This window comes from Rhinatrema bivittatum, chromosome 3, assembly GCF_901001135.1.
Source record: "Rhinatrema bivittatum chromosome 3, aRhiBiv1.1, whole genome shotgun sequence".
In the NCBI taxonomy this organism is placed as follows: domain Eukaryota; kingdom Metazoa; phylum Chordata; class Amphibia; order Gymnophiona; family Rhinatrematidae; genus Rhinatrema; species Rhinatrema bivittatum.
The window spans coordinates 212,733,639-212,745,761 of NC_042617.1; the positions used below are offsets into that span (position 1 = coordinate 212,733,639).

Genomic DNA, 12,123 nt, shown 5'->3' on the forward strand with positions numbered 1-12,123 from the left:
ACACATTCGATAAACTTTTTATTTATTGATGGTGCCTCTGAAAAGAAAATTAGGTCTTACCTTTGATAATTTTCATTCCTGTAGTACCAAGGATCAGTCCAGACTCCTGGGTTTTGCCTCCGTACCAGCAGATGATGGAGACAGAACAAGATTTGACTGGCTCTGCCATATATTCCAGGGTGCCACCCACAGTCTGCCAGTATTATGCAATGTCAAAGCAGAATGACTCCCAAACAAATTAACTATATACAGGAATCGCAACCTGAAAGGATCACTGAACCCAACAATAAACCAGACCCGTAAGAGAGGGTAAAAACGGAAGAAAATCGCAGATCAGAGGAAAAACAAATGCAGAAGCAGCGGACTCTCCCTCACCTTTAAGCACTCAGTGGGTGGGACTCTGGACTGATCCTTGGTACAACAGGAACGAAAATTATCAAAGGTAAGACCTAATTTTCTTTTCCCTATACGTACCGGATCAGTCCAGACTCCTGGGATGTACCAGAGCTTGCACTTACATGGGATGGGATCCGGAGAGGCCCGCTCTCAACACACCTGCTCCGAAATTTCCTCCCCTCGGATCCTGGACATCTAGTCTGTAATGTCGCGCAAAATTATGCAAAGTCTTCCAAGTTCCTGCCCTGCAAATCTCCTGCGGGGAAACCTGATGACACTCCGCCCAGGAAGCCGCCTGGGAGCGTGTGGAATGTGCCTTAAGCCCTACCGGCAAGGGCAGACTACAAAGCAAATATGCAGAATTTATGGCCTCTTTCAGCCAACGGGCGATCGTGGTCTTGGACATCATATTACCCCGCTTTGGACCATTCCAGAGAACAAAGATGATCAGAGATTCTAAAATTATTGGTAACTTCCAGATAACGCAGTAGCACCCTGCGGATATCCAACTTTCTCAAATCCTTCGAAAGAGGATCCGACCTATCCAGATTTGCAAACGAGGGGAGTTCCACTGACTGATTGAAATGAAAGGATGAAACTACCTTCGACGGTACCGTTCTTAAACTAACCCCAGAATCATAAATCCTCAAGAAAGTTTCCCTGCATGACAATGCCTGTAGCTCAGAAACTCGACGCGCCGAGGAAATTGTCACCAGAAATACTTTGAGTAGCTCCCTTCAATGGCTCAAAAGGGAGCGCACACAAAGCCTTAAGAACTACATTCAAATTCCAGGATGGACATGGAGAACTCACCGGCGGACGTAAATGCTTTGCTCCCTAAGAAAACGAGAAACATCAGGGTGCGCCGCCAACGTCACCCAGTCTATGGTTCCGCGTAAACAGCCTAGGGCTGCCACCTGCACCCTCAAGGAGCTACAGGACAAGCTCTTAGCTAAACCATCCTGCAGGAAGCCTAGTATATTGGACACGGATGCCCGAGTGGGAACAATCCTACGATCAACGCACCATGACTCAAAAATCTTCCAAACCCACACGTAAGATAGCGAAGTTGACACTTTGCGCGATCTCAGGAGAGTAGTCACCACTGCATCCGAGTAACCTTTACCCTTTAGACGCCGCCTCTCAAACGCCATGCCGCTAGACAAAAGCGATCTACCTGATCGAAACAAACGGGTCCCTGGTGAAGAAGGTTCGGAAGGAACGGAAATCGCAGTGGCCCTTCCACCGCGAGATTGATTAGATCTGCGAACCACGGTCGATGGGGCCACTCGGGAGCCACTAGGATCACATCCGCCGAGTGGTTATCTATTCGACGAAGAACCTTGCCGATAAGGAGCCAAGGAGGAAACACATACAGCAGACCTGTCGTCGCCCTTGGCAACGCAAGGGCATCCACGCCCTCTGCCCCCGTGTCCCTGCGATGTGCGAAGAAGTGCGGAGCCTTGGCATTCTTGAAGGTCGCCAACAGATCCTTGAACGGCATGCCCCATCTGTCGCAGATGAGTTGAAAGGCCCTGTCCGCCAGTTCCCACTCTCCGGGGTTGAGCTGATTTCGGCTTAGAAAATCCGCGTGTACATTGTCGACCCCCTGCTATGTGGGACGCCGCTAGGCCGGCTAGGAGCTGCTCCGCCCAATGGACCAACAGATGAGCTTCTAACGCCACCGGACAACTCCTGGTCCCACCCTGACGATTAATGTAGGCCACTGTGGTCGCATTGTCGGACAGCACTCTGACAGACTTCCCCTGGACAAGAGGAAGGAAGGCCTGTAACGCCAGTCGCACCGCTCTGGTCTCCAGGCGATTGATCGACCACTGAGACTCCTCTGGAGACCAGAGCCCCTGCACTGCCTTCCACAAGCAAACCATCCCCCCTAACCGGAAAGGCTGGCATCCGTGGTGACCACCGTCCAGTCCGGAACCATCAATGGGATGCCACGGTGTAGATTGTCTGAGCACAGCCACCAAATTAGGCTGGACCGAGCGGACTCCGTCAACGGCAGGGGGAGGTAGAACTGTTCAGAAATCGGACTCCACCGGGAAAGCAATGCCGACTGCAAGGGCCGCATGAGCGCGAATGACCACGGGACCAGTTCTAGTGTCATGGAACCTAGCACCTGCAAGTAATCCCAGACAGCCGGAGGATGTTTCATTAGGAAAGTCTTTACTTGACCCTGCAGTTTGATACTGAAGTTTCCGACATAAGAAAAACTCTCCCCTGACAGGTGTCGAACAAAGCTCCCAAAAACTCCGATTGGGAGGGAATGAGGTGACTCTTGGCCATGTTGACCACCCAACCGAGAGACTTCAACAACTGCAGCACCCGGCAGATCGCTGATTGACACAGAGCTTCGGACTTCGCCCGAATCAACCAATCGTCCAAGTACGGATGCACCAACAAGCCCTCCCGGCGTAGTTGTGCTGCTACCACCACCATAATCTTGGTGAAAGTTCTGGGAGCCATCGCAAGACTGAAGGGCAGAGCCTGAAACTGGTAGTGTTTTCCTAAGATGAAAAATCTCAGAAAGTTTTGATGGTCCACTCTGATCCCGATGTGTAAATATGCCTCAGTCAGGTCCAGAGAAGCCAGAAATTCTCCTGGCCGCACGACAGAGATGACAAATCGCAATGTCTCCATGCGAAAATGGGGGATCCGAAGGCATCTGTTGACTTGCTTTAGATAAGAGGATGGGTCGGAAGGAACCCTCCTTTTTTGGAACGACAAAATATTTATTTATTTATTTGACATTTTTTATATACCGAGGTTCTGGTAACAATGTTATCAATCACTTCGGTTTACATTTAACTTTGGGATGATATATAATATATAAAATATATGGAATAACAGCCCCTTCTCTGCTTTGGAGAAGGCACCGGAACAATCGCGAAGACGATGCAAGGTCTGTTTTACTGCTTGACGTTTTTTGGCATGCCCGCTCGGGGAGATCAAAAACCGCGGGCTGGGTCGATGTGCAAAATCTAAAGCGTAGCAGGGGTCGATTGTGGCCCATTCCTCGTAAAACAGAGACAGTCTGCCCCCTACCTTCGGTACGGAGGAATGGGTTGGCAGGACATCATTGTGCGGCCTTACCACCTGGAGTCGCCTGGGGAGCACCAGGTCTGCCGAAGCATCTGCCACGAAAAGGCTGCGACCAGGACTGCTGTCTGCCCGCATTAGGACAAAAGGAAGAAGGGTTCGTACGAGCTGGACGAGATTTTTGACTCCCTCGAAATCGGGACCGAGCAGAAGAGGTTCCTCTGGGAGGCGATGAACCTTATTCTCTGTGTACAATTCTGGTCGCCGCATCTCAAAAAAAGATATAATTGCGATGGAGAAGGTACAGAGAAGGGCTACCAAAATGATAAGGGAAATGGAACAGCTCCCCTATGAGGAAAGACTAAAGAGGTTAGGACTTTTCAGCTTGGAGAAGAGACAGTTGAGGGGGGATATGATAGAGATGTTTAAAATTATGAGAGGTCTAGAACGGGTAGATGTGAATCGGTTATTTACTCTTTCGGATAATAGAAAGACTAGGGGGCACTCCATGAAGTTAACATGTGGCACATTTAAAACTAAATCGGAGAAAGTTCTTCTTTACTCAACGTACAATTAAACTCTGGAATTTGTTGCCAGAGGATGTGGTTAGTGCAGTTAGTATAGCTGTGTTTAAAAAAAGATTGGATAAGTTCTTGGAGGAGAAGTCCATTACCTGCTATTAAGTTCACTTAGAGAATAGCCACTGCCATTAGCAATGGTAACATGAAATAGACTTAAGTTTTTGGGTACTTGCCAGGTTCTTATGGCCTCGATTGGCCACTGTTGGAAACAGGATGCTGGGCTTGATGGACCCTTGGTCTGACCCAGTATGGCATTTTCTTATGTTCTCTCCCAGGGACTGAATCATGTCTTCCAGTTCCTTTCCAAATAGTAGTTTGCCCTTAAAGGGTAAAAACCCCAACTGGGATTTGGAGGCCCCATCCGCAGACCAGTTCCTTAACCACAATAATCTTCGTGCCTAGACCATGGAACGAGCTGATGTCCTCATGAGATCATGAAGAGCATTGGCACTATAAGCAACCACCGCCTAGAGGTGGCCAGCCTGCCGAGCTTCATCCTTAGAAAGGCCCTCGTTGGCTAGCAATTGCTGCACCCAACGAAGCCCTGCCCTCAGGGTAAAATTGCTACACATCGCCGCCCAGACCCCTAGGGCGGAGACCTCAAAGATCTTCTTAAGCTGTACTTCCAGCTTCCGATCCTGTAGGTCCTTAAGAGCCACTTTCGGGACTTGAAGCACTTCCAAACCATCTTTGGGTAGGGGATAAAGCTTATCCATTGCTTTCGTGACCTTTAACCCCAAATCAGGGGTATCCCACTCGCGAAAGAGCAGGTCTGTAGCCGAAAAATGGAATGGAAAGGCTGTAGGAGGACCACTCAGTCCCAACAATACTGGGTCCATCGAGCCCAAGCGAGACTCTTCAGGAGGCGTGGCAATCCCTAATTCCTCCAGAATGGCAGGAATGAGGGGTCCCAGCTCATCTCTGTGGAACAGGCGGACCACCTTAGGGTCACCGCCTTCTGTGACGTGATTTATTTATTATTTTATTTTTAATTTTTATATACCGAAGTTCTTGTAGGGACTACAAATCAATCCGGTTTACATAAAACGAAGAACTGCTCAACAGAGAGCGGAGCTTTACATGGAACCGAGGAACATATGGAACAGTATAACTGATTGACAATTTAACATAGTGCTAAATAAAGTAATAATAGTTTAACTGGAAATAAATAAAGCAATATAATATTTTATAAAGACAGTTTAACTGTTTAACGTATCAATAAATATAAATATAAGCAATGCCAGATATATATATAAAATATAGTAAATTTTTGAGCTTAACGGTAATTGTCCAGTAGCAGATTCTAAAATTAGTACTTGATGCCGTGTTCATAATTAGGGTAATTAGGATACTTAGGAATTGTGAAGTCTGTTCGTCACCGTAAAATTAATCGTCTGGGAAAGCTTGTTGGAAGAGAAATGTCTTCAATCTTTTTTTGAATTCTTGATGACTGGGTTCTAGTCTAAGATCTGGGGGAAGCATATTCCACTGGTGAGGGCCTGCTGAAGATAGCGCTCGTTTGCTCAATGATGATTTAATTTGTGGAGCCTGCAATGTTCCTCTGTATGTGCTTCTGATTGGTCTGGAGGAGGTGTGTGGTTGTAGTTGAGAGCTTAATGAGATGGGAGCTAGTTTATTTGTCGCTTTGTGGATGATAGTGAGTACCTTATAGAGTATCCTTTGTTTAATGGGGAGCCAATGTAAGTTCCGGAGGATTGGGGTGATATGATCTTTTTTGTTGGTGCTAGTTAGAATTCTAGCCGCTGAATTTTGAACCATCTGTAATGGTTTGATAGTGTTGGCGGGTATACCTAGTAGCAAGGAGTTGCAATAGTCGAGTTTAGAAAGAATGATGGATTGTAGTACTAGCCTGAAGTCGTGATTCTGACGCTTAGCCCCCTGTGGTTGGTCGCTGTCTCCCTTTACCACTCTCGGGGGCAGGGCCGGCCCATCCGAATCCGGAGACTCAGAAGCTGAGTCCGAATTCTCCCGGGGCGGCAAGGACCATAATGGATGCTTTGCCTTCTAAGATCCTACCTTGGTCCACCGACTGGTGCTGCCTCTTGCCTGTGGAGAGCGGCACGGAGAAGCCCCCGGGCTTAGAAGCATGTCTTTTAGAGGCCTTGTGCGCCTTAAAGGCCCTATGCATAGCCAAAATAAATTCAGAAGGAAAAGAAGAACAGGAACCCTCCGAATCCATTCCTGTATCATCATCTTGCCGCCCCCCCCCCCCCCCACAGTTCCCACAGGAGAAACAGGCTGCGGAGCTGGCTGCTGAGGGGAGGGGGGTGGGCAGGGAATTCCCTTCCCCCACCGCGAGAGGAGCCGTGAAGGAAGCTGCTCCTAAAATGGCGCCTTTTCCCGCGCTCAACGGCAACAGCCTAGAAATGGAAGCAGGCAGCTCCTGATCGCGATTGCCACTGATAGTCGAACTACCACCCCCCTGACGGGTCCATCCCGCGAGAGACACGCGCGCCCCGATCCGCAAGCCAAGCAAAACGGACCGCGTGGCATCAGGGAGCTGGGCAGACAAAACTACTGAGGAAACAAACCGACCCTAATAAAAAAACGAGGGGGAGAGAGGGAGGCGCAAATGAAATGATGACCGCCGCGGCAGTAAAGCCAAAAGAGAGACTCGCTACTATCTTTATTTACTTATCACATTCCAACCTGGTCCGCTGTCCTCAGACGGGTCCTGAAGCAGTCTGGCTAGGGTGAGTGATCGGGGATCCCTGGTATCACCCCAAGCTGGGCCGCCCAGAGGCAAAAGGTAGGGCCCTCGACCTTTAGCCACAGTTGCCTGCAGAACCAGGGGGGGGGGGGGGGGGATGGTCCCCTCAGGACCTGCCAACCTTCTGGGAGGCTAAGACCGTCAGCCGGTTGTTCTCTTCTTACTGACTTTTTTTTTTTTTTTTTAAATAACTTAATTAATCTAACCAAACTAAGTCTACTCCGATTTATTTATTATTTTTTTAAAGAATCAGCACAGACTGAGTATTGCACCCGGACCATCTGCTGGAGACAGAGTAATACTGGCAGACTGTGGGTGGCACCTTGCTATATATGGCAGAGCCAGTCAAATCTTGCTCTGTCTCCAACTGCTAGTACGGAGGAAAAACCCAGGAGTCTGGACTGATCCGGTACGTACAGGGAAAGGGTAATCATATAGCACATAATACAAGCTAAAAAAAACAAAAACTTTTGCGCATGGAAAAGACATGAAAGTACAACTAACTTTACATAATCTTAACTCAATCACCTTAGTTGAAGAGGGGCTCTCACACATAGGAACTAAGGCATCAATATTGGAGGGCATTCAACAATATATAATCAGTGGTTCCAAAATTCCAGTCTTAATCCTGAAATACTTATTTATATTACTGCACATAAAATCTGCTTAACTGAAGATCAGTCAACCCAAAGAGCTGTTGACACATCCCAACATGGACCGTGTTTCGAAAGCATCTGCATCCAGAGTAAATGAAAGGTCCATCACTGTCTTCACGCCAAGAAAACTATTATGCATCCATTCTGGTTTTTCCCCAATACATTCTTTGCTGAAAAGAACGTATTGTGACCTTCACAAGATGGATGCTAATCGATTGTTGACTTCAAAAAAAAAAAAAAAAAAAATTTAAATAAAAACTTGGGGAGACTCCATGAAGTTACTAAGTAATTTTAAACAAATTGAAGAAAATATTTTTTCACCCAAAACAGTTAACCTATAGAATTCAGTGCCAGAAGATATGGTAAAGGTTTGAACAAGTTCCTGGAGGAAAAGTCCATAAATCATTATTAATCAGGAAGACTTGGGAAAAGTCACTACTTATCTCTGGGTGTTAGTAGCATGGGATCTATCTACTGTTTGGGATCCTGTCAGTTTCTTGTGACCTGAAATGGCCACTGTTGGAAAAAGGATACTGGACTTGAAGGACCTTCAGTCTGACCCAGCATGTACATTTTTATGTTATGTTACAGTATGATTTTAATAGAGAAAAGTGTCAAAAATTCCTTGAGTAAACCTTCTGAAGCTGAAATATAAGTAAGTTCACATTTCAGCATGACAACGCCTCAAAGCACACAGCCAAAGCTACACTGGAGTGTCCTATGAACAAAAAGATAAATATGCTGGAGTGGCCCAGTCAGAACTCAGACTTCAATCCATTGAAAATTCTGTGGCATGTCCCCAAAGAACTTGATGGAGCTTGAACAGTTTTATATACAAACAATGGTCTGGTACTGACAAATTGAGGCATCAAAAGTTGGTGTAGACCTATCCCAACAGAATCACAGCTGTAATTGCTGCTAAAGGTGCTTCCACCAAGTATTGACTTGGTAGGGAGGAGGGGAGGGGACTTATTCAATTGTTGGATTTCAATTTTGTTTTCTTGGTACACATATGATTTGCCCCCCAATAAAGCTTTTTTGGCTTTGAAAGGTATGGAGTATGATTTGATGAGTGGGAATAAAACTCCTCATTTAAATGCATGCAAGTCTGATGCACAAACAAAATGAGAAAAATGTTCATGGGGGGGGGGGGGGGGGGGGGGGCAGACTTTGCTAACCACTGAACATTTGAATATAAAGCAATATGGTTAGTGTTAACAGCTAATAGGTTAGGAATGAAAAGCAAGCAACTGTGTTTCATGTTTACCTTTGGCATTTTGTAGTTTAGGATTGCGATACACAAAACGATCCAAGAATCTCATTAAAGTGAAGTCTTGCAGAGGGTCTCCTGAATACTGAATAGAATTGCCCTAAAACACAAACTCTAAATTTTAGATCACACATAAAGAACTGAATTCAAACGCTGTTCAAAGTTGAAAAGGTGCATTTTATCAAAGTTTTGCTGTAATGCAGAAATTGCTCGTTTTGCCTTTGCACTTTTTCCATGGATAATATTAGAATACAGACATTGATAAATCTGAAAAATGTTTGCACTGCACCTGAAATGGAGAAAACACAGGGGTAGAAAAATCCCAAATACAGGCTTGCCTAAAGCACCTAAAATGTGTTCCTTGGTGTCATTTTGGACCTAAGAGGAACCATCATCACTGCAGCTGCTGGCGCAGGCAAAGGGTTTGAGATTGAAAGATGGAAAGGGGGTAGAGAAGAGCAAGAAATTTGAAGGTCAAGGAGGGAAAAAAAAGAGCTAGGGAGAGAGAAGAGGAAGACAGGCTGGAGAAAGAAGTACAGTAGAAGCAGAAGGGAGAGAGAGTAGATGGAGGGAGAGAGGCTGGAAGGAATATGAGGTGAGCAAAGAAATATAATAAACTTAAAAACACAACAAAAGAAGCAAAAAAGACAGAGAAAAATAAGCAACTAATCCTAAAAAGATTTAAAAAATGAAAAAAGCAAAAAGTTAAGCAAAAAAAATTTTCCTGGCTTCCAAAAACATATTCTAAATATTTTCCCACTTTTATGCACACATTTGGCAAATCTGTTTTGAAATGCCAGAAAAATATTTTACATCAATTCAAGAAAATGTAGCACCTATAATTTACTTGTCAACATTTCAGCCAACATCTTCAATTGAAAACACACTGCTATTAATTGGAAAAAGTAGTTACCTAATAATTTTCCTGTGTGCAGACAGATGGACTCGGGACCGGTGGGTTATGCTCCCCTGCCAGCAGATGGAGATGGTGTAAGCAGACGTCACAGTATAAATACTCCTGCAGTGACCCCAGCCTGCCAGTATTCTCTTCAAAAGCAACTGTGGACAGACTAGTAAAGAACTTTATTAAAAACAGTCAACCATAAGAACATAAGAAGAACATAAGAAATTGCCATGCTGGGTCAGACCAAGGGTTCATCAAGCCCAGCATCCTGTTTCCAACAGAGACCAAAACCAGGCCACAAGAACCTGGCAATTACCCAAACACTAAGATCCCATGCTACTGATGCAATTAATAGCAGTGGCTATTCCCTAAGTAAACTTGATTAATAGCCGTTAATGGACTTCTTCTCCGAGAACTTATCCAAACCTTTTTTGAACCCAGCTACACTAACTTCACTAACAACATCCTCTGGCAACAAATTCCAGAGCTTTATTGTGCATTGAGTGAAAAAGAATTTTCTTCGATTAGTTTTAAATGTGCTACTTGTTAACTTCATGGAATGCCCCCTAGTCCTTCCATTATTCGAAAGGGTAAATAACCGAGTCACATCTACTCGTTCAAGACCTCTCATGATTTTAAAGACCTCTATCATATCCCTCCTCAGCCGTCTCTTCTCCAAGCTGAACAGCCCTAACCTCTTCAGCCTTTCCTCATAGGGGAGCTGTTCCATCCCCTTTATCATTTTGGTTGCCCTTCTCTGTACCTTCTCCATCGCAACTATATCTTTGAGATGCGGCGACCAGAATTGTACACAGTATTCAAGGTGTGGTCTCACCATGGAGTGATATAGAGGCATTATGACATTTTCCGTTTTATTAACCATTCCCTTCCTAATAATTCCTAACATTCTGTGCTTTTTTGACTGCTGCAGCACACTGAGCAGACGATTTTAAAGTATTATCCACTATGATGCCTAGATCTTTTTCCTGGGTGGTAGCTCCTAATATGGAACCTAACATCGTGTAACTACAGCAAGGGTTATTTTTCCCTATATGCAACACCTTGCACTTGTCCACATTAAATTTCATCTGCCATTTGGATGCCCAATCTTCCAGTCTTGCAAGGTCCTCCTGTAATGTATCACAGTCCGCTTGTGATTTAGCTACTCTGAATAATTTTGTGTCCTCCGCAAATTTGATAACCTCACTCGTCGTATTCTTTTCCAGATCATCTATATATATATATATATATATATATATATATTGAAAAGCACCGGTCCAAGTACAGATCCCTGAGGCACTCCACTGTTTACCCTTTTCCATTGAGAAAATAGACCATTTAATCCTACTCTCTGTTTCCTGTCTTTTAACCAGTTTGTAATCCACGAAAGGACATTGCCTCCTATCCCATGACTTTTTAGTTTTCGTAGAAGCCTCTCATGAGGGACTTTGTCAAACGCCTTCTGAAAATCCAAATACACTACATCTACCGGTTAACCATAACTGTACTCAATCAACAGTAAACACTGAACCCAAGTAAAAACATAGGTACCCCCAAGCTAGGGACTGGATGAACACACTTACTAGTAATCCCTTGGGATTGGTATCCCCACAGGAGAACTATTGATACAATCAGTTGGTAGCCGAGGGCTGGAATCTGAGTCCATCCAAGGAAAACAAAATTATCAGGTGGGATGTACCAAAACTACTCCCGAACAGGGCGGGAGGCTGCCCACGGTCCAGTCAACCCCACAAGTGCAAAGGCTGCATCCTCCTGGGGCTGCACATCCAGACGAAAAACTTGGAAAAAGGTGTGTAAGGAGGACCACATCGCAGCTCGGTAAATGTCGATGGGAGACAACCACCTAACCTCCATCCATGACACTGCCTGAGCTCTATTGGAATGAGCCCTAACCTGAGTAGGCAATGGCTTTACCGCATCCACATACGCGGCCAACCACCTTCTTAATCCAGCGAGCTATCATAGCCTGCAAAGCTAGTTCGCCCTGCTTCCTTCCACCATGATGGACAAACAGACTATCCGATTTTCAGAAATGTTCAGAAACCTCCACATACTGCATGACAAATCTCTTGATATCCAAGGAATGCAGGAGGTGATACTCCGTGTCCCTGACTTTATCCAGGGATGGCAAAGAAATCGACTGATTCAAATGGAATTCCAAGACTACCTTAGGCAATGGAATGCAATGCAACTGCAATGCCCCTGGAGTCACCCGAAGGAACAGCTCCCAGCAAGACAGGGCCTGCAACTCGGAAATGCGATGCACAGAACATATAGCCACCAGGAATAGTCTTCAGGGTCAATAACCACAAGGAAAGGCTATGCAGCAGTCGAAACATAGGGCCTACTGAAAAATCTAGCACCAGGTTAAGACTCCACGAAGGAACCGGCAACCGCAAGGGAGGCTGAAGGTGCTTTGCTCGAAACGGGCCACATCAGAATGGGACGATAGGCACGGTAAGTGGCGTCTTCCTTTGAAACATATAGGAGCTGTAACCTGAACCTTC

At 45.5% G+C, this 12,123-nt stretch overlaps 1 protein-coding gene across 1 annotated transcript in view; it reads right to left on the reverse strand.

The window, feature by feature from the left end:
- Nucleotides 1–12,123, reverse strand: part of CEBPZ (CCAAT enhancer binding protein zeta) — a 160,319-nt gene that overhangs the window by 121,381 nt on the left and 26,815 nt on the right. Inside the window, exon 7 of the mRNA XM_029594155.1 lies at nucleotides 8,689–8,791. Within this exon, the coding sequence (XP_029450015.1) occupies nucleotides 8,689–8,791 (103 nt within the window). The remainder of the gene's footprint in view (nucleotides 1–8,688; nucleotides 8,792–12,123) is intronic.